A 26,645-nucleotide genomic window follows, 5' to 3' on the forward strand; every position below is an offset into this window, starting at 1 on the left:
CCTAAGTATGCTATAATTTACTCTGGACTTCAGAATGTATAAAGAAGAAAAAAGAAAAAGATAAATAAATGAATAAATAAATAAATAAAGGAAGAAATAAATTAAGAAGAAAGAAAGAAGAATCAATGCAGTAATAAGCATTCTGTTAATTTTACATCCAGATTCGCACACTTCATTTGATTCTGCTTCCCACTACCTGGGAGAATGATAATTGTTCCTAATAGTAATTAAAAGACAAAGAATGTGCTTCTTTTCTCTTTTTATGTCTTATATGTATAGTTTTTTTTAATGCATACACACCATTGGAACAGGCTATTGTTTACAACCCAGACAAAATAGATACCAACAATAATGCACTCATGCCAGGAAGGTGTACTGGTATTTACCTACACATAATTTTTAAAGGAGATAATTGGAGGTTCTTACATCTTGCAGGCTAGTCATGTCACAGTACAAGACCTTTAACAGCTGCAAGCGGTAGAAGAAAACCAATCTGCAGATACACTCACCCAGAAAAAAGAAAATCTTTATGTTAAAGTAGCTGCCTATTCCCACAGCATTACCCTAATGGACCTTCTGTGCTGAATTGCTGGGAGCCAACTGAGACAGATGTGGTATATAAAATCTATGGACTGTGTGTGAAAGAGTTCTCAGGAATCTTATAAAATATCAGCTGCTTTTTGGACTGAAATAGTAAAAAAGTGCAGTGAGTGTACAGACATTTGGAAGAGCAGTAGAAAAATATCTAAACAACTCTTTGCTCTTGTTACAGTTTTAGAAACCAACCGTTTAGAAATAAGGTAAGTATAACAGCAGAAATTTCTACAAGAACACAATTTTTCTGTGTCCCTGGGCAGGTTGCAGCACTCAGGCTCTGAACCTACACATACAGGACGGGCCTTATGGCTACATCTCACATCTACCGTCACTAACAGCCCTCTAACCAGTCCTCTGGCTCCCTGGGCCTGATCCTGACCCCCACCCAGGGGCCAGGTGCCTGATATCCAGGGCAGCCGCTGCCCTGCCTCCCCCGGGAAACCCCCCTGGCTCCCCAGCTCAGCTTCCCCCTGCCCCTGCGGTGTCCTGGCAGCGTGTTCCTCATCATTAAGGAGCTGAAGACCAGCTCCTCCTCTTCATCATGCAGAGGATCTTAGTGAACTGTTTACATGGATGAAGTAGTCAGAATTAGTTCTGACCCTGGGACAAGTGCCATCTGAAATGTGGAACATCCTCGCAATCTATTCTGCCTGGAGTGTTTGCAGGTGCACACAACTACCGCTGAAAAAGGACACGTGTGTCCTATACTGCAGCAGGTTTCCTTCAGGACAGACAGGATGCTTCTCAGGTAGAAACTGGAAGTAAAAAAGTGGCCCTCTGGCCGTCAGACGACACAGAAAGCACTGCAAAACTCATTTTTGGAAATCAAAGGCAATGCCGTAAATCTAGGAGGCTAGCAGTATGAGATGCTTCTTCAGCCAAGCGGAGAAATGCATGGGTTTATTTACATGCAGGATGAGAACAGAAATCTGACCATTACATTTCATGCAAATATTTTACTGCTGAGTCAACTGCGTAACTAAGTGTATCACAAACCAACCTGATCACTAATTCTGTGGTCATGTTTAGTTGCTATAATAAGATCCATATTTAAATATTTTTGAAGTAGTTCTTGTACGAAATATTCTCCCACCTTAGTCTGTTAGGAGTTCACACCTTAATAAAATACATGTAAAAATGGCACCTGACTGTTTACAGAATTACCCTGTTTCTACCCACACAAGGAACTGCAAGCAGCCCTTCAAAACATTTCAAAACGAGGTTTCCCAAGCTGCAGGCAGACGTTTCAGCACACCTCTGGATGCCCTCCTTGCAACCCTCAGAACAGGAGTGTATACATCACATAGGCAGCGAGCGTCTGTCTCAAGCTCTGTGTACACTGACAGAAGGGGGAGGCGTGCTCTGCCTTCCTCAAGCTGACACGATTATCCTTATTCCTCCCTTATTCCTCAACACACAAGGAAAGCAATGGGCAATCCATGCTTATGTTCTTAAATTGTCTGATGATAGCATCTTACTATTTGCCTTCATAATTCTTTAAGGTATCTCACTTCATGAATCTCAGATTCAATTAGCTTCAATGCAAAAATGCTCTGTTTCCTATATCTTTACTTCTGATTGCATTGATTCATTTATTTCCACTTCTACAACACTGTTTTGTTCTAACACAGTTGTATCTATGCTTATCTCTAAAACCATATATTTCAAGTTATCTCGTTTATCTTGAATCTTCACCTAATCAGCACTGTAACTCGGTTGCGAATTTCAAGAAAAATCACTTAAGAAAATTACAGTGTTCTTCATTTTGTGCTTTATAAAGACTAAACTTCTGTAGTACAAAAATGAGGGTACTGCATAATGTTTTTAAGGTCCAAGCAAGATTTCTGGGATCAGACTGACACTTGAAAGTGTATTGCCATGGTGAAAAAGTTATTCTAACCCTGCTACTGGTGCTGTAGCTGTTCCCCTGATGTCCCCGATTCAATGTTCCCCTGCCTTGCACAGTGCTCCCTTGTCACTGAGTGCTCACTTCTGCAATGCTTAGCCCATTCCCTCCACTAGGAATGTAGCAATCTTCTGCACTACGCTCTCTTAGATTAGGTCAACACAAAAAATCAAGGATGGTTTGCAAAAATGTTTATCAGAAATTTAGCTTGTATAACCACATTTTCTGAAAATCTTGCAATAAGTATCATAGACTTGATCTCTTAATGTGTAGTATGCACAAACCATAAATGGATCTCACCTGCCTGTGATAACCACCTCTCCAAAGTATATTTTCAGGACTTAGCTGGCCATTAGGATTATAACTTAATTATTATTCCAGAAAAACTATTAAATACTGTGTAATGTGCTTGTGGTGGAATCTTCCTTTACATTGTATGCTAGCTGAAAAGCTACTCCATTCTAGTCCTGTCTAAAAACAAAACAAAACAAAAATAGCACCAAACCCATCCCAAAACAACAACAAACAAAACCAAAACAAACGAAGCAAAAACAAGCAAACAGTTTTTTTGCATTTTTTTTTTATATATATATATATAGGAGATGTTCTAGTGTCAGAAGAAAGGAAAAGCAGACTTGTGTGAGAGGTTCACACAAGTGAACCTCTGATTTTTCCTACGCTGACATGTAGGAAAAATATATGAGCCTGGGAAGGGGACTTATCTCTTCTCCTCACTGCCTGAGTGAGAGCTGTTGACAAATCATCTGCTTTTGAAAAAATTATTTGCTGATGATGTGTCCTTTGCTTTTTTGGGCATTTGAAATAAATTACCGCTTTGCAGAAAATGCTTTTCAACAAAAAATATTTCAGGACAAGAAGTAATTCCAATTATAAAATGAGTATATAATTTGAAAATATACTTTCTTGTTTCCCCAAAGAAATTTTAGAACTGTCTGGTTTTTTTTTTTCCTTAGGCATATAGCTACATGTCAAGTTGTCTGCTTTTGTTAAATGCACAATTATTGAAAGATGATGAATGCATGGTTTAAAATTTAACACCAGGAAAACTTCAAAACTGTCTATTTTAAACACAAATGATACAGCCTATTTTTTTAAACTTCCCCATGTTATTACAATTGATATGTGTACAAAAGGAAAGTGTTTTGCACAGAGATAATACTGCTTAAATTTGTTTTAAAATTTAAGTAGATACAAAGAAAAGATCAGTAACTAACTGACCCCTGTCTCCTCCAGCGTTTATTTCCGGGAGACTGTTCCAACTGTTATTAAGGGAAAAATCAACTTGCAAGAGATTTGGAAAACAACTGGAATCTATGTCTCGAATCTCTTAATAGGGGAATCATGTTAAAAGTTAAAGGGCAGGGGTCACATTAACTTAATACTGCCAGGAGCTTCTACATGTGGCTGCAGTCCCAGCTTCAGGAGGTTAAAAGCATTTCTTGCTTGCTTTCTCAGAGCAATGCCATTGCTGCATTCCAGATCCAGGAGGCATCAGCTATCCCTGTCAGGACTCAGGACAGGCATGAAATCCAGATGTTTGCTGATTTGCAATACCTTTCTGTGTTTTATGGATTGGAACAAGAATATGGATGGCACTGTGCAACAGCAGACAGTGTGATGTCCTAATGAGCAAGAATGCATGTGGAAAACCAGTAATTGTGAATTCCCCATCTCACAAAAGTAAAGCAAGAAATTCCCACAGACTTCACTAGTAAAAGGATTTTATCCTAAGAATCCAAGCCATTCTAGAGGAATATTTGTAACCGCTTGTCATAAAGGAAAAGGAGAAGTCAATCATGCCTGTCTTTGAAATCCTACTCACAAAGAACCACAGTTTGTATGACTCACTTAATTGTTCATTACATGTGAACTTAGGGCTTTCTCCCTTTCAATCCTTTCAAGCTGTCTTTTTATAAATACAAATATTGAGACACTGTTGATAATGGAGATGATGAGACAGAATAACTAAATAAATTACCAAGTCAACACACAATTGACGGAAAGATAATGCAGGCCAAATTTTCACAGATTTTCACTGAGGTCTACTCCGAATGAGCCTACACGGACCTCTTCATCGGTTAGAGCTAGCTGAAAATACATACACCAGACATTTGCATCTGACACACGCTGCAAGGTTTTGTTTGACATTTACATGGACAGCAGTATCCATCATTTCAAATCTATATTCAGAGTTTCACTGATGTGATTTTTACCTGTGTGAAAAGAGTCTGAAGACGCTGTACAAAACAGATCAGTTGCTTGGGGCAGGAAAATAACTTAATTTTGGAAAGGTCTGTATTGACTGCTTGCACGGGTATGAAATTATATAGACTGTTTCCTTCATAGTATGCATTAGAAAACACATTCCCGTGTTACTGCTTCATCACATATCTCCTACTTACAGATACTTGCTGTAAACACCAACTCCTGGATTAATACAGCAGTAAAAAACCAGTACGTATCCTTCCTATATGGAGGAAAGCTTGGAAAAGCAATACTTACTGGCATACAATGAGTGGAAAAAGGCAAAAGAAAAAGAGAGCTGTTGTATTTTTCATTTGTCGTCCCCCTCCACAGCTTTAAGCCAACCTGCCAATTTATGATTTCTTATTGTTTGGATTTGGCACTGTTGCATCATGAACTCTGTTATGAATGACTGCGTGTTCTTTCTTTTGGACTGTACACTTCCTTGGACAGGAACTGTTGTTTACTATACTTTTGTACTGCATCTTGCCCAATCTTTAAATGAGAGGTCTGTGGGCAAGTGCACTGACTGAGCTGTAAGGGAAGGGCAATGACTATAATGCTCTCCTTGGCAAACCCAGTCCCAGCAGGATGCCCATAAGCTGTGTTTTGGGAATCGTTGGTCTAAGCTCACTTGTTTGTTTAACATATTCCACACTTGTAGCCTACGAATTACCTTCTCTTGCCTATGCCAAACATGATTTCAGGGCACAGCAGAGAATATTTACGTAACATTTTGAATTTTCATTGTTTAGTACTAGTTTGCTTTATTTATATTTAAGACTTCAAAAGACACTAATAGAACTAGGTGCCTTTGAAATCCCTGTTTACTTTTTTTTTTTTTTTTTTTTTAATCTATAATTGTATCAGTACTCCTAGTAGGCTTATTTGGGCAGATAATTGGTTCTTTTTAGTAAATCTTTTTTTTTTTTTTTTTTTTTTTTTTGAGATGGTACCACCCAGATCGCCTCTACCCCAAGGGCTTAGAAATTAAAAAAAAAAAAGAAAAAGAAAAAGAAAGAGAAAAATAACTATTACATACATCCCTGTGTTTCTTGAAATATTAGCAGAATACATTCATCCAGGGTCCGCACATGATCAAGAAAAGAAAAGTTAGCAGAAAATCACAAACAATTGTGATATTGGCAGGTAGATCCAGGTCCTCATTTCTCAGAAGACAAGAAGATAACTGTTAGCCTGTGCTTCATTTTCAGAAGAATATAACTAGCTGCTGGTTTACAGGTAAATATGAGATTCAATTATTGAAGAGACCTGGGATGAATTTTTCAGAATGCACTACTGACCTTTTCAGTGTCTAATGATTTAAAAGAACAAGCTTAAAGGCAGTTTAAGGCTGCCTCATTTACAGAGAACAAGTACTTGACACAACGACAGCATTTTTAGACTCCCAAGTACTTTTGAATAACTTGCTCCTTTACTTTAATACTAATGTCAACATGGAGGCAGTACAGAAACTGAACAGTGAAACAAATTATGGAAAAAAATAGAAATTAAAAATAGTACAATCTTTTTGTGAATATTATAATACACATCCCTGATTTAAAACTTGCTATTAAAATTTTCTTTTGATTTTATTATTTATAGTGGTCTAAAATCTAAAGAAATTCTGTTGACTTAAGAGGGCTTATTCCAGTCAAGAGAAAAGTTAATTATAAAATACAAAATGCCATAATCTGAAAACCATATGGAAAAAAATAAAAATATGACTCAATCTGAAAATACAACTGAGTTTAAAAATCAAGTTTAAAGTGCAGATGCGAAGAAACACTTCCTCCAATCCTGTAGTAGTTTGTTTTAAAACTATCGAATATTTTTGAAGTTGTAATCTTTTATCAGGCATTCAGCATAATTATTGAGCCATTACATGAAACTGGAGTTCAGATAATTTGCAGAACTAAAAGTACTACTTCATCGTTGTTATTCTTTTCTGGTAAAGTTATTGTTGACTTAGCCAATTTTGTTAACAACTAAATCCGTTCCCTAAAAATTAAAAAGAACTTCATACAGTCTATTATGGGAACAGGTAACATGCCACTTATTGTTTTCGTGTTATAGTGTAAACTGATGGATTTGACTCCAGAATGAGACTGCGACCCAGCAAACCGATTTGAGTCCAAAAAGAGCTTGTTCTCTCTTTCAGTCAAAAGCCTCTGGTTGGACAGAATAGTACCAAAGACTTTGCTGTAATTTAGCAAATATACTAAATGTGAAGTTCACTTCAAAATTTTTGGCAGTTGCTACTATCACATGACAGAAACTATTCAATCAGTGTTTGGCTTAGAAGAAATTTACTTTAACAAACCTGAGATAACCTTGGTTTAAGTTAAACATACCACTGCTGGTATTTAGTTGTGCAGGATAATAAAGAAGCAGTCAGCTTTCTTACATTCTATTTACGTCTTCAGTTGACTCCCAAGGTAACTTGTGGATGATTTCAGGGTTATTACTTAAAATAATCCAAACCATCAAAATAACATAGTTTTCAAAACACAGGCTTAACTACTCTTTTTCCATTTGTGATATTGCAGTTATAATGTAATTTAAGATAATATAATTTGTTAAAGTAGCGCAGAAACTGAGGCCTGGTGTTAGCAATCAAAAGTAGTTTCATTTTGTAGCGACAGAAATGAAACTTTTTAGACTCCTCTTCTTGGAGTATGTTATTTTGAATATAAGCTATTTTTGGACGCTGCAGAAAAATGCAAATTTAGAATGTTCTAATTTGGCCAGAAATATGAACCCTAACAGATTAAACCACATGATCATGCTACCAGCTTCTATGATGCCAATTAGAAAAAAAACACAGAGGTCTCTGTTTCTTATGAAGAATGATGAACAAAGAGAACTTTTGATGTTTATTCTTCTGCACCCTTAAGAGAGGCCTGTCCAAAATAGTGCCATTGTAGAATAATGCAACTAAGACAGAGGATTTAACCTTATAGTGACCTTTCATCCTCCTTCAGCCCTGTATCAAATTCTTCCTACTGCTCTGCATTTAAGAGATCTAGAAAACACTTCTTTAATGGTGCTTAAAGCTCTTATTGCCAGATACGAAGAAAGACTATTCATATGATTAAATATTTATGTTGCATTCCTAGCAATGCCCCCCATATACATGCCCCTCAAATCAATTGCCTACTCCAAAGTTAGATTGCTTGAGAGCTTAATGCATAGCATTGCATGCAGGAGATACAAATTCTTAATTAATGAGTAAATAATCAAGCTATCCCTCTTACTGCGTTTATATATGCTTTTAATATATTTCCAAGAAAATATGTATTTAAAAAGAATATCCATTTTAAACTAGCATATTGGTATAGAGATTTTATTAATCACAAGAATTATTAAACCAAATGCATGTGTTGATGAGCTATTATTTTAGTATGTTACCCTTTCAGAAGAAGACATTGCCTTTGTTAATTGGTTTCCAGCCTCTTCTTAAAGAAATAGGGAAACCAGGAACGAGAGAATGATATTTCTTAAGAAGCCAGTAGAGGGAGCCCCTTAACAGGGCAATCAATTTCCTATCCGAGTTCCTCCGCTGTCGTTCTTGAAGTTTCTACTATATATAAGATTAAAAACCGAGATGAAGTGCGAACATTTCCAGAATGAATCTTTCTTTAGCCGTTTCACAGAATAACAAAAGATAATTAACAAAACTATAATTTTCTATTTTTTTTTTTTGATGAACGGGACTAATATCTAAGTTCTGGTGTTCTGCTTACCCTACTCCTAAATTAATACAAAATTACCTATCAAAGTATCAGCACGTGTTTAAAGCAGCTTTTTCCTACAATGCTGTGCAGTTTCAATTTTACTACAAATGCATCACACAAACATCTGTGACTCATCTACGTGTGAAGATAAAAGGGGGGTGGTCTAAAGCAGGCTGAGAAGAGCCAAGAAAAAAAAATAAAAATCACTGTATCAGAATTTCTTCATAAATCCTTTTATGATAGAGGTTCAAAATGGCCAGATATATCAGCCCCAGTTTACAATGCACAAAATGTATCTTCCAACTATTTTCCGTACAGTTCTGAGAGCAGTTAACCCAGTAACATGGGATATGCTCCATGTTTTTCCCACTCAGCTTATTTTCCTTGAACATATGTGTTTACTTCTAAAACTGAAACAGTAATCCTGCCATTGTCTTTTGTAATCTGTATTTGTAATAATGCAACATTGCTGACATTGCTAACAAACCACTGAGTTTACTGAGCAAAGGGGACTACTCTGACAACACTGCTTTGGTAACACCGACCTTAACGAGTACAGTTCTCATTAGTAGCACAGGGGCAGAATTAAAGGGGAAAATCTTTTCCTCTGCACGGGTATTTGGAAAATCCTTTCCCTGTCATGTCCCAGAGCACTTAAGTAAAAACATAAAACTAAGCTTGAGTTAGTTGCTGATTGTTTAAGTAAATGTTAACAGATTTTGATTACTAGAAATGGTTTTATGTGTGAGCTTGAAATAAGGTATGTGCTTAATAAATGAAAGTTTAATGAGAAACTTAATAGAAAAATTTTTACTCAAGTCCACTGAAGTCAATGCAAAAACTCCCTGTGACTTAAAAAGAGACAGAGTTCCAGATGCTGGCCTCAGCAGGAGTTTTGCCTGACTAGGGCAATGCAATGGACTCAGGTGTTTATGGAAAGCCTCTTATGAAGGAAAACGGGCACTTATACCCAGGCAATTTGTTGAAGTGAATTTGTTAAACGCTGCTGAAAACAAGTCTCTTCATACTCTAAAAAACAACAACAACAACAACAACAAACAAACAAAACCAACAAGTATCAACTCCCCAGCCCTCATCTGGGGGAAATAAACCAACACTGATCATTTTCCAAAATCCCATCTCCAATATGGAGCTATTTTAGGACTTAGCCTTCAGAGGAAGTCCTTTGTTCAGTTAAAAAAAATAAATGAAAATTATTTTCTCTTTACCTGCACTGGTGCCTGCACCGGTAGTGAGGTCCCCACCCATCAGGCCACCTAGGGGGTTGAAATGAAATACTATGAGCGAGTACAATAATTTATAACAGGCAAACATGCAAAACATTTTCTCTGACTTCAAACAGCCTGCTCCAATATGCACTACAATTTTCCTCTTACTTCAGCAGGCATCAGATGAGACCCACAGTCATCATATCATAATGTTTAATGTCACACATACAAGGTATTTGCCTTTCAAGGACAAATAAAATATGCAGTACCCAACAATTCATTATTTTACTTTCGTACTTCCACAGCACAGGAAGTCAATTATGTTTGAAAGCTAAGTATTCATTCACTTGAAAAATACCTTTAGGTCAGTGTTAGTCAGAGAAGCAGGGCTTCCACATAGGATTTGGAGGAAGAGACTGAAAGTTTCTGCTAGACAGCGTAATTCATACGCTGTCATATGTACTTGCACAGTTTTTCATTTTAATTTCCTCAGCTTTTCATAGACATCCATTCCAAGGATTTTAGAAACTTCTCTTTGCAGTTGGAGACCTCAGAGGTCTCTTTGAACCCTTAAGGGTGTTGATGTTGCTTCAACAAGGCACATTGAATTAACTTAATCCTCATTTATCCTATTCAGAGGTGAGTCCTCATCATTACCAGAATGAAGCACAGCTTCTTGCTGCACAAGCCACTTGACTAACATTTAGCCATTACAGAACTACTGATAATAATAAATTCTGTGTTTAGCCTCTTAACTTGAAATTTAAGCAATGAGTGTCCTATTTTACTTGTTTCAATTTGTTTGCATCGGCCACGTTTCCCCCTGCCCCCTTAAGTTTTATGGTGTAGTGAGCTCTTGCATGAATTAAGTAGACAAGCTGCCTTTTTATGAAACGGCAAATTGTCTGCCCTTTTATCCTTTATTGATTTCCCTTAATCTCAGTCAATACTCAGCTTTTTCTAGAACTTTTTTTTTTTTTTTTTCTTTTCTATACTGGGAATAGAAACCTCTTTGGCTCTTTTGATTTTTCAACACAGCAATTTTGGACAAACTGTTATGACTCGTACAAACAGCGTTCTTGTCTGTAAGAGTACAGTTTAAAGTGACCCAAGGCACACAAGCAGCCAATAAAAGAGCATTTAAAGGGATGGGACAGAGTAGAGCCTACCTGTGTTACCTGCACTCGGAGGCCGATGTGTCACGCCAGGAGACATGCTATTTCTTTGCAAAGAAGGATGAGCCAGTGGCAAAAGGTTGGGGTTCCCCAGTGAGCTGACTGGGTTACTGTACACCAAGCTGTTGTGGTTGGACACTGGGATAGAAACTGGCATCTCAAAGTTTGGTGGTGGAACAGCCTGTACAAGCAAAAAAAGGGAAACAAAGACGAGAATAGTACAGAAGCACAACAGCCTTCAAGTACAGTTACTCTATATTTAGTTCAAATATTTTGTAGTTGGTAGTTAAAATATTTAAGCTCCCCCAGACTAAGAGTCAAGAGAATAGTTTCAAAGAGTTACCAAAGCTTTTAAGCATGATTTTTTAAAAATCAAGCTTCCATCTTCCTTTAATACAGCTTGCCTATTTACTTGGTAAGAACTGGGAAAATTTTATCTTTATCTTTTTTTCCTTTTTCTATTTTCTTTTTTCTCTTATCCTTTTCCTCTTTTTTGCTTCTTCTTTTTTCTTTTTCTTTCTTTTTCTTCTTCTTCTTCTTCTTCTTCTTCTTCTTTTTTCTTTTTCTTTTTCTTTTTCTTTTTCTTTTTCTTTTTCTTTTTCTTTTTCTTTTTCTTTTTCTTTTTCTTTTTCTTTTTCTTTTTCTTTTTCTTTTTCTTTTTCTTTTTCTTTTTCTTTTTCTTTTTCTTTTTCTTTTTCTTTTTCTTTTTCTTTTTCTTTTTCTTTTTTTCTTTTTTTCTTTTCCTTTTCCTTTTCCTTTTCCTTTTCCTTTTCCTTTTCCTTTTCCTTTCTTTTTCTTTTTTTTTCTTTTTCTTTCTTTTTCTTTTTTTCTTTTTCTTTTTTCCTTTTCTTTTTTTTTTGTTTAAAACAAAACCCTGCCTTATGAAGCTTAATTTTCTTTTTTCTTTCATTCAGTGAAGTCGTAATTGTTCATTTGTGATATCTTAATCTAGTGTCACAGATGACTGCAAGATCAAAGGTGGATGATTATGATGACTTCATTGCATGGAGAAAAATTAGAAGGGATGGAATGCAAAAGGGAAAGCTTTAATTTCAGCTTATGTTGCTTTAGCAACCAGAATGATCCCAAATTATGTTAAAGCCACCAACACAGTAAATGACATTTTTTAAAGTTTCCATCTGAGCTTGGGAAGGGCTTACAAGAAACAAAGTTCTACTCAGGCACATTTAGCAAAAGCAAGAATTTTAGATATATATGACTCCGTGCGATCTTTGTGTTTTATTTTTGTGTGTGTGTTTGGTGATGCCTTTTCAACATAAAGTTGTCACCCTTTAAGGTAGCACCCTCTTCTGAGCCACCTTCCTTAGTAAGTATCCCTTTCAAAAGCACAGCAAATTGTGGACTACTCTGACTCTGCATCAGACAGGGGGTATGAGATGAAGTACCTGATTCTCACTATGTTCTCAGAAAGACCAGCTCGGTCTTTCTTGGTTGGTTGGTTTTCTTGTGTGCCTGAATTTCTTTAAAATCTTTGATTCTGGCATCACTCAAATACACCAGAACTCCATATTCAATTTACTGGCTATTTAATAATTAATTTCCTTCCTTTTTGAATGGAAAGAAAACTTTCTTAGAGTTACCCAACAGCATCTTAAATGTTAAAATACCTTAATGCAAACAAAGTACCCCTTAATTTAATTTAAACCCCTTTAAAAATCTTACAAACCTCAACAGTCTCAACTCTTCAAGAAAATCTTTAAACTGGAATTTTAACATTTTCAGAGGAAGGAACTCACAAATTTTAATTTTATTGTTGGCAGTCGATAGCACTAAGTCTTCAAGATCCTATGTCAGGCAGCAGAGACACCCTGACTTTGTACCACCCACATTTATTTTCTCTGGGTGGTTAGATCTCTTGGCTGTGCCCTGCATATTACAGCGCTGGTCATCAGATTACTTTTATCCTTCCAGGGCTTTTTTCTTTTCTTTCTTTTTTCTTTTCTTTTCTTTTCTTTTCTTTTCTTTTCTTTTCTTTTCTTTTCTTTTCTTTTCTTTTCTTTTCTTTTCTTTTCTTTTCTTTTCTTTTCTTTTCTTTTCTTTTCTTTTCTTTTCTTTTCTTTTCTTTTCTTTTCTTTTCTTTTCTTTTCTTTTCTTTTCTTTTCTTTTCTTTCTTTTCTTTTCTTTTCTTTTCTTTTCTTTTCTTTTCTTTTCTTTTCTTTTCTTTTCTTTTCTTTTCTTTTCTTTTCTTTTCTTTTCTTTTCTTTTCTTTTCTTTTCTTTTCTTTTCTTTTCTTTTCTTTTCTTTTCTTTCTTTCTTTTCTTTTCTTTTCTTTTCTTTTCTTTTCTTTTCTTTTCTTTTCTTTTCTTTTCTTTTCTTTTCTTTTCTTTTCTTTTCTTTTCTTTTCTTTTCTTTTCTTTTCTTTTCTTTTCTTTTCTTTTCTTTTCTTTTCTTTTCTTTTCTTTTCTTTTCTTTTCTTTTCTTTTCTTTTCTTTTCTTTTCTTTTCTTTTCTTTTCTTTTCTTTTCTTTTCTTTTCTTTTCTTTTCTTTTCTTTTCTTTTCTTTTCTTTTCTTTTCTTTTCTTTTCTTTTCTTTTTCTCCCCCCTTCTGGCAGCAGACAAAATTTTGCTCTAAATATATAGCCATCATTCTGCTTAACCACTGAAACACAGAGCAAGGTTTTAGTTCAGAGCATGATGTGAAGGATACATCACGAAAATGCTTTCAAGGGTGTTAATTTATTTTTATTTAATTTTATTAATTTAATTTTATTTAAATTTATTTAATTTTATTTTATTAATAAAAATTATGTTTTATTTAATTTTATTTTTATTTTTAAGGGTGTTAATTTCCAAGGGTGTTAATTTTATTTCAAGGTGTTAATTTAGCTCTGAAACCCTCTGCATGGCCTGTGGCCTGGTTTTGTGAGAGATGGCTTCTCTCGTCCGTAATGGCTGAGACCAGTTAGGGCACCTGAGCAGATGGACCTGCTGACGTGGCTCCTCAGATGATATCCCACATCTCCGGAACTTGCTTCCATTTGGCTGAGAACCTGAGGTGCATCCCAATGGCCATTTTTCCTGAAGAGCTGGTGGGTTTAAGTAGGGCTGGGTAGGGAAGGGTAAGTACTTTGAGAATCTCATTCTTCATGTGTTCAATGGATAAGCAGCAAAACTGCATGTGCTGCTAGGTCTGTGTAGAGATCCTGAAAAGCACTATTTTTTTTTTTTCCTCACAAATGGAAAAAAAAAAAAAAGAGAACACATGATTACATCTTGTAAAATGAAATTGCTGAAGTACATTTTTTGTCCCAGTTGTTTTGTGCTTCTTTTAAGAGAAACCTTCTTCTTCTGCATACATTTTTACAGTTGAATTGCAGCTCATGTGTGGCTTGTCTTTCAAAGGAAAGTTTGTAAAGCACATTTCTCAAGGAGCACCAGTTTATGTCACGATGAGTCCGGGCTCCTTGGAAATAGGTTGACTGCATAATCTGAAACATTTTATCAATCTGTATGTACATTTTGAAGTGAGAAGTTCTCTTCGTTAACTGCGAAATGATCTAAGAGGTTCCCAAATTCCATGTAAAGAAGAGGTACAGCTTAGACCTCTCAATGCCCAGCTGCTTCTGGAGTTTAAAGCTACCTGCTGCTGCTGCTGGTTTCTGCCTTTTCAAAAAGTTTAACCAGTGAATTCACATGAGGGTTGGCATCTTAGCTTCACATTCAGCCCAATGTAAGACTTGGATAAGCCCATGTGGAGTCTCTTGGCATTGTAATATTCATTGCTGTGGTGCAGATCTTTCTGCCTGGTTGCTCTGAGCACACAGTCCAGTTCCAAAGACTTCAAAAAATTCCTCGCTGCTTGAGTTCCTATGTCAGATTGAGTGTCACTCACTGCAGATCTCTTTGCATTGTATCTTCTTCATCCGGGTCACAAGATTTGTGAAATCTGCCCTCTGAGCCTAGGTAGACAGCTGTTTTCCCTGGCTTGTTTTCCTAATCTCAACTTCTGTCCATCTACCCAATATAAAACCCTTGAACAATGCAAATCAGGCTCATCTGCTTTTATTATTATTCTTTCTTCCACATTTGGACGCTTCAAGGTTTGGAACCTTCTTTTTCCTATGTCATTACACAACAAAAGAGCCCCAGTCTTGGTTTCTCTTGCGGCTGCCACTCTCAGTAGTCATCACTGAATCATACAAAACATTGTTGAAACAGTTCCTTCGTTTTCCTTTTTGTCATTTTAAAATAGTATTTAAACTACTTAAACATTTTCTTGGTTTCTGCATATGTAACTGATTCATTTTTATTGTTTTATCTACTATCTGGATATACTTACACTTGTTTATGGACACCTAATAAGGAATTTTATTATTGCAAAGTCAATTTACTCTATGCTTTGCAGAGCAATACACACGATATTCCGGAATATAGGAGTTTTTGTTTTTCTTATCATTAGCCAAAGGTTAGAGAGGGGATTTGTCTGGATAAGCACCGGTATTAAGTGGTATGTGTCTAGTTACAGTTTTCCTCTGGCTGCCCAACTTTTGTTACAGTCTCGTATATCCTTTACCAAGAAGTGCAACCTAGTATAGATCCTCTAGTCATTCTTGGTGGTAAGTCACAGGGCATAACTATTCCAGTTAGGCCTGATGGACTTTAAAGCTTATGATGCACTTGCGTAATATCTATATTAGTAAATTAAATGTACCTAGGAACGAAGGCCATCTGAGGCCACAGGGCAGTACATGTTCATACTATTAAACTTTCCCAACCTCGACAACATCATGGCTACATATAAGCTGACAACTGGGAATTGTTCCTGGCCTGGGCTAACTACCAAATAGAGCTAAGAAACCGTCTGGGAGAGCTTTATTTGGCCTGTGCCAAAAGCATGCCAGGGACTGTTCAAACAATCCGCTGCAGAGATAAGTGCCTTCTGCTGCCTCAGAGTGCCCTTTGCTGTTCATTTACTAACACAGACACGGTCTTACTCTTAACATGTATGCAGCTTTGTCACATTTTAGTCTTTTTTCCCATCTTTTCTCCTTTGGACAAAATTGCTAAAGAGAGCAGATTGCTTACTTGAAAGGGAAGTGCCAGTGTCCAGCACTCTATGTTAGATGTAAGCTCCACATGCTGAAGAGTGTTGTACAAAGCAAAATGCTGGGGACTCGAAACCCTTGAAAATTCATGGGCCAAACATTCTGTGTTAAATATTGTTTTTTTCCCCTCCCATATTCAACTAGATTTTCATTTATTTAGAGACAGAGATACTTATAGCTCCCTTCTAGAGGACTATTTCTGTCTCCTCTGCTTTCATCACTCATGAAAACTACAAATAAATGTGTAATTATTATCAGATGTTTTAGAACAATATAAATACTTATCCCCAGAAAATTATCTGAGGAAACATTATTGGCCTTAGCTGTTAGGAGGAAAAGCCAATTTTATTGTCATTTGGCAGCAGATTTGTTCTCTTACAAGACGAGGCATAGGCTTTGCATCGTTTTGCATTTTTTGTAAATAGTGATTTAATGACTTGTTGACTTTTTGTTTAATTTTGCTTTCTTCCCCCGAAATTTCTTGGCTACCTTTGATGATCACAAGCAAATGAATATAACTTCTCTGGCTTCCCTGAGGATATACTGAATTGTACAGTTAAGGTTGATGTCTTATGTATACAAATGTCAGTTATGTACAAGCTTTGAGCTCCACTTTGCCCATAAAATCTAGGCTTATGCTAAGAGAAGGAGCTCCTGTTGCATTAGGGGACATCACCTACTGACTCTTCCTTTTGTGGTAAGCAGCGTGATGGAGCACACAGCCCTTTAACTCTGTGTGAAGTATTCAAAGAAGGGATATCCTGTCTTACACAAAAATAAATGGTGACATTTTGTAGTTCTGTATCTCTGAAGCACCTCTAAAGCAATTTCATAGAAAGATAATGCATTGTACCTCGTAACATCCCAGCAAGGTAGGAAGTTACATTGTAACCAAAATCCAGATCAGGAAAGCAAGACAATTGAAAAATTAATGGCCAAACAGGACTATATTTGATATAAAAGTGGCAGATTTAATGAAAACAACTAGAGAGAAATTTCATTAATTTTTTGGGAGGGCGAATGTGACGTACCATGTGTAGATTAACTATGCTGTTTTTAATTCCTTGAACTTTCTCAGTGTTGTTAAGGTGGTTTTCTCAAATGCTTAGAAGGTAAAGTAGGTGATGGAACTCACTACCAGCCAGAAATGAATTTTCTTGTCATTTTTCTTTTTCCCTCCATGTCTTAACTATAAATGGTTATAACATGAGCTGCTTTGTCAAAAGAAAAGAGAGAATGCATGAGAGAAACAGATGATCTGAAGAATCATCTCAAACCCTATTCAAAAGTGGAAGAGTTTCTTGGTTAAATCCTATCGGATTGAAATTTTTGTCACTTTGATTTGAACAAAGCAAAGGTCATTCTTGAAAGAGGAAAGGAATGGTGATGGCTAAGATTTTGATGTGAAAAAGGGCTAAGCATTTTAGCTTATATCAGTCACACTAAATGTTGCAGTCATTATTTGTCAAACTGAGTTCCACCCTGAGAAACCAAACTCGTGGTGACAGCTTTAAAACTATTTTGTTGAGAAAAACACCTACATAAATGAAGTAAATACAAAGGGAGGTAAGAAGGATGGAATATACATTTATACCTCCCTGATGTTCCATATACATGTTGGGCATTCTTAAGAAGTCATTCCCAACACTCATTTGTCAAATTTGGTGCCATTGTGGACTACCTGAAAAATCTTTATTATTTTTTTTTTTTTTGCAAAAACATGTTTGACAGGATGTCAAAACTTCTTCATATTTTAATTAACTTGGGTGATTTTTTTTTCTCCTGGGAATTCATGGAAAGAACATTTACACCGCATGAGATAGAATCAGAGCATCCTTAAGAGGTACCCTCAGCTTAGATATCAGGTTTTGTACACAAAATTGACTAGCACTACAGAAGCAACTTTGTCATTCTGGGTGAGTAGACATCCTCTTTGGTAGCTAACCATACAACCTCATGTGGGAATGAGCAAGGAACACATCCAAATGATCTTTCCTAGAAGCAAGCAGTTATCTATCCAAATTCAGATGCTTCCTTGGACCTGGGCAAATCTTTGGACTGCTACCCTTTCTTCCATACAGAAGAAGGGCCAAATATATAGTCTTCATAACCTCCATATTCTTTTTGTCAGTTTTTAAAATCTTGTATTAAGCATAATGACAAAGTGTTTTCCCCCTGTATGTCTTGTGCAAACAAAATAGCACATGCAGAGTTATTTCTCTTAGATATCTGGCAAGGCATATGACTGATGGTTAGAAATTTTGACTTGGTTAAAACAAAATTTAGCTCATGTTAAAGCATTAAAGAAATGCTGATGAGGTCAAAGCAAATTCTCTGATAAAGCTGTAAAATCACCCCAACACACAAACATGTCTGAATCCTACCATTAGGCTCTCATGCAGTCTGTTTCTCTGCAGCGAGCAAGTAGCTGTAACCCTTCAGTGCTGAAACTGAATTTGGCAGAGACACTTGAGAACTGAAGTGACACGCACAGAATGTACTAATTGCTATATATAAAGGAATTTCAGTTCTACATCGTTTTTTCTATATCACCACAGAAAGTATTCTGTGGGTTTGTTAGCCTGTCCACAAAGAAAGATTTCCATCGTTATTTTTTAGGTATAATTTGTGCAAGTGGTGTGGTAAAACAGTTCTGTAAATCAAGTGAATATAATGTATATATGTATATTTCACTTCCTTCTGTAGGTTTCACCTATAGTATGCTTTGTCTGCGTGTCAGAGGTAGAGACTTGGAAAAAAAATATGTTGTGTGAAATTTTCTTACCACAGTGTTTAATTATATATCGAGCTATTAAAGCCTGTTTCCAGCTGAAATGTTTTCCTTAAGAAGCCAGAACTGAAAGGGTTATGGTTTGTTACTGCAGCAGTTATCAGCAGACAGCCATCTAACCTTTGGTACTTACAGGTATTTTATGGCTCTTGATCATATTATCAAATTCTTCATTAATTTTTTTGTATTTTTCTTCAGTGCGTGGGGTGAGGGCGTAAGAGGAGTCAGGATCGGGGCTTTCACAACCTTTGTTTTCTTTCTTGTTCAATGCCTGCCAGGTTCAGAGAAATATCAAAAAGTAAAAAAAATGAATGGGAGCTCAGAATACTTACACACAATCTTTGTCTGCTGATCATTAGATCAATATCTTCATTAATTTTCCTGTACTTGTCCTCAGACTCAGGGCTGTGACCTACTGAATCGTCTGCATCGGGGTCTGGACTGTCACAGCCATTAAGTCCTTTCTTTCTCAATGTCTGAAATACATAATTTGGAAAGTTCAATCCTTGACATATGCTGCAAGAAAGACTCAGCAGTGTTAGAGTAACATAAACTGTCCAGAGGTGGAAAGTTTTACATTATAATTTAGGGAAAGAAACTGTCTACACCACAGTGATGCTGTAGGTCTCCTGTTATGAGTAGCAAGACAAGACTATACAGACCTCCTCCCTCTCAAACTGGAAGCTGTCAAAAAAGAATGAAGCTAGCAATATGGCAAAGTGCCTGGGTTAGTACCCCCAACTCCCACCACATCTGATAGCATTAAGAGGTTAAGATACCCACCCAGAAAGCAATTCATTTAAATGTATTTACACATATGAATAAACACTAACAGCAAAGGACACATACTGTTTAGACTGGAATACCCTGTGTTTTCCTTTTTTACTAAAGAAAGATATAGAAGGAAGAAATGGAAAAAAGAAAAGAAAAAGAAAAAGAAAAAGAAAAAGAAAAAGAAAAAGAAAAAGAAAAAGAAAAAGAAAAAGAAAAAGAAAAAGAAAAAGAAAAAGAAAAAGAAAAAGAAAAAGAAAAAGAAAAAGAAAAAAAAGAAAAAGAAAAAGAAAAAGAAAAAGAAAAAGAAAAAGAAAAAGAAAAAGAAAAAGAAAAAGAAAAGAAAAAGAAAAAGAAAAAGAAAAAGAAAAAGAAAAAGAAAAAGAAAAAGAAAAAGAAAAAGAAAAAGAAAAAGAAAAAGAAAAAGAAAAAGAAAAAGAAAAAGAAAAAGAAAAAGAAAAAGAAAAAGAAAAAGAAAAAGAAAAAGAAAAAGAAAAAGAAAAAGAAAAAAAAAAAAAAAGAAAAAGAAAAAGAAAGAGAAGAGAAGAGAAGAGAAGAGAAGAGAAGAGAAGAGAAGAGAAGAGAAGAGAAGAGAAGAGAAGAGAAGAGAAGAGAAGAGAAGAGAAGAAAAAAGAAAAAAAAGAAAAGAAAAGAAAAAAAAGAAAAGAAAAGAAAAGAAAAGAAAAGAAAAGAAAAGAAAAGAAAAGAAAAGAAAAGAAAAGAAAAGAAAAGAAAAGAAAAGAAAAGAAAAGAAAAGAAAAGAAAAGAAAAGAAAAGAAAAGAAAAGAAAAGAAAAGAAAAGAAAAGAAAAGAAAAGAAAAGAAAAGAAAAGAAAAGAAAAGAAAAGAAAAGAAAAGAAAAGAAAAGAAAAGAAAAGAAAAGAAAAGAAAAGAAAAGAAAAGAAAAGAAAAGTAGCAGACAGCAATTCATGTTCTTCACAGAAGAAGAAGGAGTAACTAAATCGAATTCTTCCTTTGAATTTGATGTAAGAGATGACATTAACAGTGCCCTGCCATTCCTAAATGCATGTTTTTGGCAGGACAAGTGGGAGGAGAGAGTTGTGAACACGACTGTGAAATACTGATTCAGAGCTTCTAGACATAGTGTTTACTTTTTATTGACTCCAGTATGCTACAAATGTGTAGTGCTGAAGTTTAACATACAGGAAAAAGCACTGCTAGAACAGATGTTTAGTAAAGAGTCAAAACAGATGAATTTCAGGTTCAGCAGCTCAAATCAACGCTCAGAACCATGAACATCATCACCAAGATAAATAACAGAGATGAAAAAGATAAAAACAAAATAAAATCAGTAGCTAACAATTTAGAAATGTTGCCTGGCCTCAAACAGGCTTTAACTGATCTACCAGTCACCCACTGCATAAAGGTAAAAGAATATGAGAAGCAGGTCCTTGTGGACTGTCCAAAAGTCAATATTTGTAAGATTTCTCAAATTTAGCTTTTAAGAGTTCTTTGGTCAAAAACGCTTCAAAGAGTCCATTTGGCTGTCTACAAACATTATCAGACAGCTCACAGTTAGGTTTCAGTTGAAGCCTGGCTGAGAAATCTCAGTTACAACACATAGATTACATAGCACTCCTGTGTTGTTAAGTGGCTATGCTGATGCTGTGTGATTAGTGTCTGATGCTCTACCTGGTTTCTTTTTGCCTCCTAAGAAAGGCTGCCTCTACTCTGAGCTTTTTGTTTCTTTGAAAAAGTACTTTCCCTAGTTGCTTTCTTTATGGCAATGCCCCCTTTTTGCACTGTTAAATCCCTAAGTACTACAATTTCATACTTTGATTCTGTATTACTGCATTTATATACTAAAAATTAGACTTCATTTCTGTATTTTACACAAGACTGATGAAAAAGGCCATCTTATTCCTGCAGAAGCCATAATGCTACTTAACTTGTGGAGACACATGACTTGAATCTCATGTTTTCTTCACGCCAACAAAATGGTGGTGCTAACCCTTATGAGATCGGAGCCTTCCAAGTTCATGTTGTGGACCTCTCAAACACATTTTGGTAATTGTGGAAGGCTTGCTCAACGCAGAGCTTTTCAAAATGCATATCTGTAAAAATTCAGGTTTAATCCTATGAGCTATTCCTGACTCACAGACAAAATTATAAACGCATTTGAATCAAACCCTAAGAAGACGAGATAACTTGAATGACTCTCCACTTCTTCACACCCACTTATCTCCTTTATGGTTCAGATGTTAGCTACAAGACAGAGTCAAGTTTGATTTCTACTGCTAATAGCTTGAAACAAACCAATTATAAAGAGGACTTCTGCAATCAGCCGTTGTTTTAGAGTTAATAGACACAATACAATGCTGTAAAAATGAAAATTCCCTTTTATATATAAATAACTAATCCATTTTATATTCATAAACTTAGCAGGTATCAGAGGAGCTGCAGGGGTGGCCTCTGTGAGCAGAGCCCAGCAGCTGCCCCAAGGCAGAGAGGAGCCAGCTCCCGCTGCTCTAAAAGGGATCTGCCACTGGCCAGAGCTGGGCCGTGAGCAACACTGGTTGGGCTCTGGGAGAGCAGATTGAAGAAAGGGGAAAACAAAAATCTTCTGTGCTACAGCAGCCGGGAGAGCAAGGAATGAGAAGCAGCCCTGCAGCCCCTGAGGTGAGGGCAGGAGGTGCTCCAGGCAGGCAGCAGCAGTTCCCCTGCGGCCTGTGGAGAGGCCCCTGGTGGAGCAGGCTGTCCCCCTGCACCCATGGGTCCCACACGGAGCAGATCTCCACGCTGCAGCCCGTGGAGGAGCCCCCGGTGGAGCAGGTGGATGTGGCCTGGAGGAGGCTGCGGCCCATGGAGAGCCCCCGCAGGAGCAGGCCCCGGGCCGGAGCTGCAGCCCGTGGAGAGGAGCCCACGCAGGAGCAGGGGGTCTGGGGGGAGCTGCCGCCCGTGGGGGACCCGTGCTGGAGCAGTTTGCTCCTGGGGGATGGATGGACCCCGTGGTACGGAGCCGTGTGGGAGCAGTTCCTGAAGAGCTGCTGCCTGTGGGCAGCCCCCGCAGGCTCAGTTCGGGAAGGACGGCATCCCGTGGGAGGGACCCCACGGGGAGCAGGGGCAGAGAGGGACCGTGAAGGAGCGGTGGAGACAAAGTGTCAGGGACTGACCACAGCCCCCAGTCCCTGTTCCCCTGCGCTGCTCGGGGGGATGAGCTGGAAGAGGGTGGATGGGGGGAAGGTGGTTTTAGTTTGCTTCTAGTTCTCACTGCTCTTTTTTTTTTTTTTTTTTTTTTTTTTTTTTTTCTATCTGTGCATATTTTCTGCCCCAATCCTTTTGTGGAGGGAAAATCAGAAAGTGGTGTGGTGGTGCTGAGCTACCTGCTGGTGTTAAACCACAACAAACTCAAAGACCAAAATCAGCAAAACCATGCTGGTATTCTACCCCAAATTAACTTTAACAGAGTAGAGGCAAAATTTCCCCTTGCAAAACTCACCAATCCAGTGTGGTTGGCTGGTGCCTTGGCTGACACGGCTAGTCCAGCTCACTGATCCTGTGCCCTTCTCCCCGCCCACCTCCCCTGAATTGCAATGTGATAAGGTTAGGCAACATAATTATCCACAAGTGTGCTGCAGTCAGAGGCCCAGCTCTAGCTTTTTGAGTGCTGGAACTAATGCCTTGTTCTGTATGAATTGCATTTTTGGGGAAAAGTGCAATGTACAGAGAAGATTTCCTGTCTCTGGGTCTCTCGGGGCATCTCTTGCCTCCTGCCCATCTGTCTGTAGACCCATTGTTACCTCTGTGTGTAAGGAATCATGCTGCAACCCTGCCTTCAGCTGGGACGCTTTCTGGGAATACTTTCCTGATTTCTTTTTCTGCACAGGAACACAACATTTTCATGAACCTTGTTGGTATTTCATTGTCTGTAAGATCCCTGCTTTTGTCTCTCCTTTTGTGCCAGATTTCCTTGGCACTAAATAAAGGATGAAAAGGTTATAAGGAAAAAGACAGAAGAACAGACTAGTAGACTGTGCAGACACACATACGCACAAATACACGGTCCTCCTCTGGAGAGGGTAGCACGCTAAAAGTGACATACTTATCCTCTGCAGTAAGGTAACGAGTGGTATTCAGGACAAATATAATGATCCTAAGCATCTTATCATTATCTCTGGCTTCTCAACATGCAATACCGTTTTGTCTGTTCTGCTGCATTGTGTATTACTTTACTCTCCACATTATTACCAAACTCGTACCTCTCATAAAGCTCTTTTACTATTGTGCTTCAACACATCTGATACTTGGTATAACACAACTAAAAGTGGCACTGACCGATATCTAACAGATCCCTCTTTATTCACAAGCTCTCTGGACTCCACGTCAAACTTTCCCTCTCCTCCTCGGCTCTGTGTCACCTCTTGATTACAGAGGCTGATTCTGGACCTCAGAGAAGAACGGAGTCATTAAGAAGGCCAACTGGGTTTCAGCAGGCTAGGGTCTTTGACCCACTCTTTCAGTGACTTAGAAACAATTTTTCTTATCATGTTAAGCTGTCATAGCCTCTTGCAAACCCTGGAAAGTAGCCAGACCTATAGCATCCTCCTGGAGATAAGCTAGTTTCCAAAGATTTAATGACTGTTCAGGGAATTTTTAAGAGGATAAAATTACACAATTGTATAGTGCATTGCATTCTAGAGAACCCCAAGCCAGATTTCAGTTATTTTTAAAGAAAATAAGCCTTTTTTTTTTTTTTTTTTTTGTTCTACAGAAGATCTACTTTTTCCAAGCAATTAAAGAAGTAATTATATTGGACTCCAATAACCTAAAATCCGCCACGGCATTTGAAAAACAAAATGGTTAAAGGAAAACAACCTTTGGCTGAAATCTCATATGCCAGCAATTTAGCCTAAATCCTGCTCTATAAATCTCTGAGGAGAAGTGCTGACTTAGTGACATACTGGCTGCTGTAAAATGAAGTATAAACAACTATTTACTTTCACTTCATGCAAAATTTATAATCACTACAAAAGCACAAAAGAAAATGTGGCACGATCAGCTGGGTGTGGTTTTATCAAGGCAATGGAAATCATCACAATTTGAAGGCTCTTGAGGAGGAAAAGCCTTTCATTTTCTTTGTTTGTGCAGTACAATCTTCTTTTAGCATTTCTTTAACATGAAAAACGGAAAAAGCCAGTTTTTTCTTTTTTTTTATCCCATCTTTTAGTGTGTTCAGCTTTGATCTTTGTAGAGGGGTTTCTTCGTTCTTCTTAATAGCTTTATCTACTGTGGAGCTGATCTCCAAAACGCTCTGGGGCTTGAAAAGCCACAGATATTTGGGCTGAAAATGCTTACATTAGCTGCCAAAGTAAAAGACCAGGTCAGCTGATAAGGTCCCCAAAAAGTTTAGTCTAGCCCACTCTGCCTGTTCCATTTATATATCCTGTGGATGAAAGACTCAACTAGCCGTTACAAGGTTAATCATTATCTTCATTTGTGTTACGAAAAGTACTACCTCATTGTCATTTCATCTGTACTCAAAACTTCCACTACAGAAAAATTAAGAATTGCAGGTCTGCTTTTACTAATTCCCGTATTTGTTATGTTGTCTAGAGGTTACCATAATGATCTCTAACTGATAACCTCACTAGCAACCATGAGAATCCACAAAGATGTAATTTGGTATATTATATGCAACTGTCAGGAGACAAAAACCACAAGTGCCCTCTATTTTCCACTATCTCTTTCCTGTATCTGAATAGGAGAAATCTTCCAGCCACAAATGAAAAATGGTTTGGTCTCTGTTTTGCTCACTGGAGCCACATATCTACGTGGCAGGGCAGACAATAACCAATTATAAAGAAATCATATGCTATTGTGTTCAATTGCTTTAGCATTAATAGCCATTCCAAAGCACCCAGCCAAATTTATGGAGACCCTCTAAAATGCAGGAAATATTTAAATCATGGGCCTGATTCATTTAAGCATCTGTTTGCTCTCTGTGCAACAGAAACGTTAAAGTTAGCAAGTGTGGAGTGAAGACAACCTTCACTGTCTTCTCTTGCACAGTTATATAATGATGAAATTTTATGATGAAATTGCACTGTACAATGTATGGTGCAATCAAGTAATGAAAGATTCTAGTGAAATGAAAAACACAAAGAGGAAGAGATAGGTTGCTATGGGAACCGTCCATCTGAATTCCCTGACTTCTGTGTAACTAAAATCTGAAATTTTATGTTCCATTAATGTAGAGTTCTTAGATTTTTACATTGAATAATGAACATAAACTAGTATGCTGGTACTAATGCACTTTAATTGCATGTTTAGGAGAATCAGATAAAACATTATTATACTTACTGTTATCTAACAAGCTCCAGGCAGAAAAAAAAATGTATACCAGTAACAGAGAAAAATGGAACATTTCTTACCTCTTTTGTATAAATCGTAAAATGCTTTTGTGGTTTATGCCTTTTTTGAAATAAGCTACAGGGCTTATACAATAGGTGAACTTCTAGAACCACATGTTAACCTTTTTGTTACTATTTTATTTTCACATAAGTATCAAAGAAAAAAAAAATTTCCATTGTCGGGTCCTGTACGTCTGTCTTCTTCAAATGAATACACATAAGCGTGTTTTTCACTACAATACACCAACCCTCAGCTTGGATTTGTGGCTCATTTTTGCATGCCAAGTGATTATTCTCTCCTCCTTCAAGTACCTTCTCTAATCACACCTCTTGTGAAACCAAACAATGCCGACACCCTGTGCCAGTAGCATCTGCTTCTCTTTGCTTTCCGATGATCAACCAGCATGTTATGAATGCCTGTATGTATATACTGCAAGCTCCTCGGGCTGCGAGGTTTCTACCTGCTTGCAAAGTTCAGCCTGTTCCTTTCTACTCCTGCTTCTGACACGGGCCAAGACATATCCTCCATAATATTTTGTCATGCGGGTACAAACCCAAATTAATCCACGGTGTTCAGAAAGAGCACTGGGACAGTGGGGCGTTTGCTTCTCCTCCCTGTAGCTCTGCAAGGTGACTCAGGCATGAGGGAGCTTCTGCGCATCCTCGCTGCCTGGACTGCCTTTTGGGGAGACAGGGAGGCTGGAGGTGGGGAGAGGGTGGAGGTTTGCTCCCTACAAGA

General features: G+C 37.3%; 1 protein-coding gene across 19 annotated transcripts in view; it reads right to left on the minus strand.

Moving 5' to 3' along the window:
- Positions 1 to 26,645, minus strand: part of MEF2C (myocyte enhancer factor 2C) — a 140,742-nt gene that overhangs the window by 19,702 nt on the left and 94,395 nt on the right. For 8 of the 19 annotated variants that reach the window (XM_080573288.1, XM_080573295.1, XM_080573284.1 and 5 more), the window contains 3 exons: positions 19,098 to 19,241; positions 10,904 to 11,090; positions 9,735 to 9,782 (listed from right to left, as the gene is read on the minus strand). In XM_080573288.1, coding sequence (XP_080429414.1) covers positions 9,735 to 9,782; positions 10,904 to 11,090; positions 19,098 to 19,241 — 379 coding nt within the window. Of the gene's footprint in view, positions 1 to 9,734; positions 9,783 to 10,903; positions 11,091 to 18,898; positions 19,037 to 19,097; positions 19,242 to 26,645 lie in introns of all 19 variants that reach the window. The other 11 variants (XM_080573290.1, XM_080573297.1, XM_080573298.1 and 8 more) reach the window with 4 other exon arrangements.

Source organism: Anser brachyrhynchus (genome assembly GCF_964034855.1).
Source record: "Anser brachyrhynchus genome assembly, chromosome: Z".
Taxonomy (NCBI): Eukaryota; Metazoa; Chordata; class Aves; order Anseriformes; family Anatidae; genus Anser; species Anser brachyrhynchus.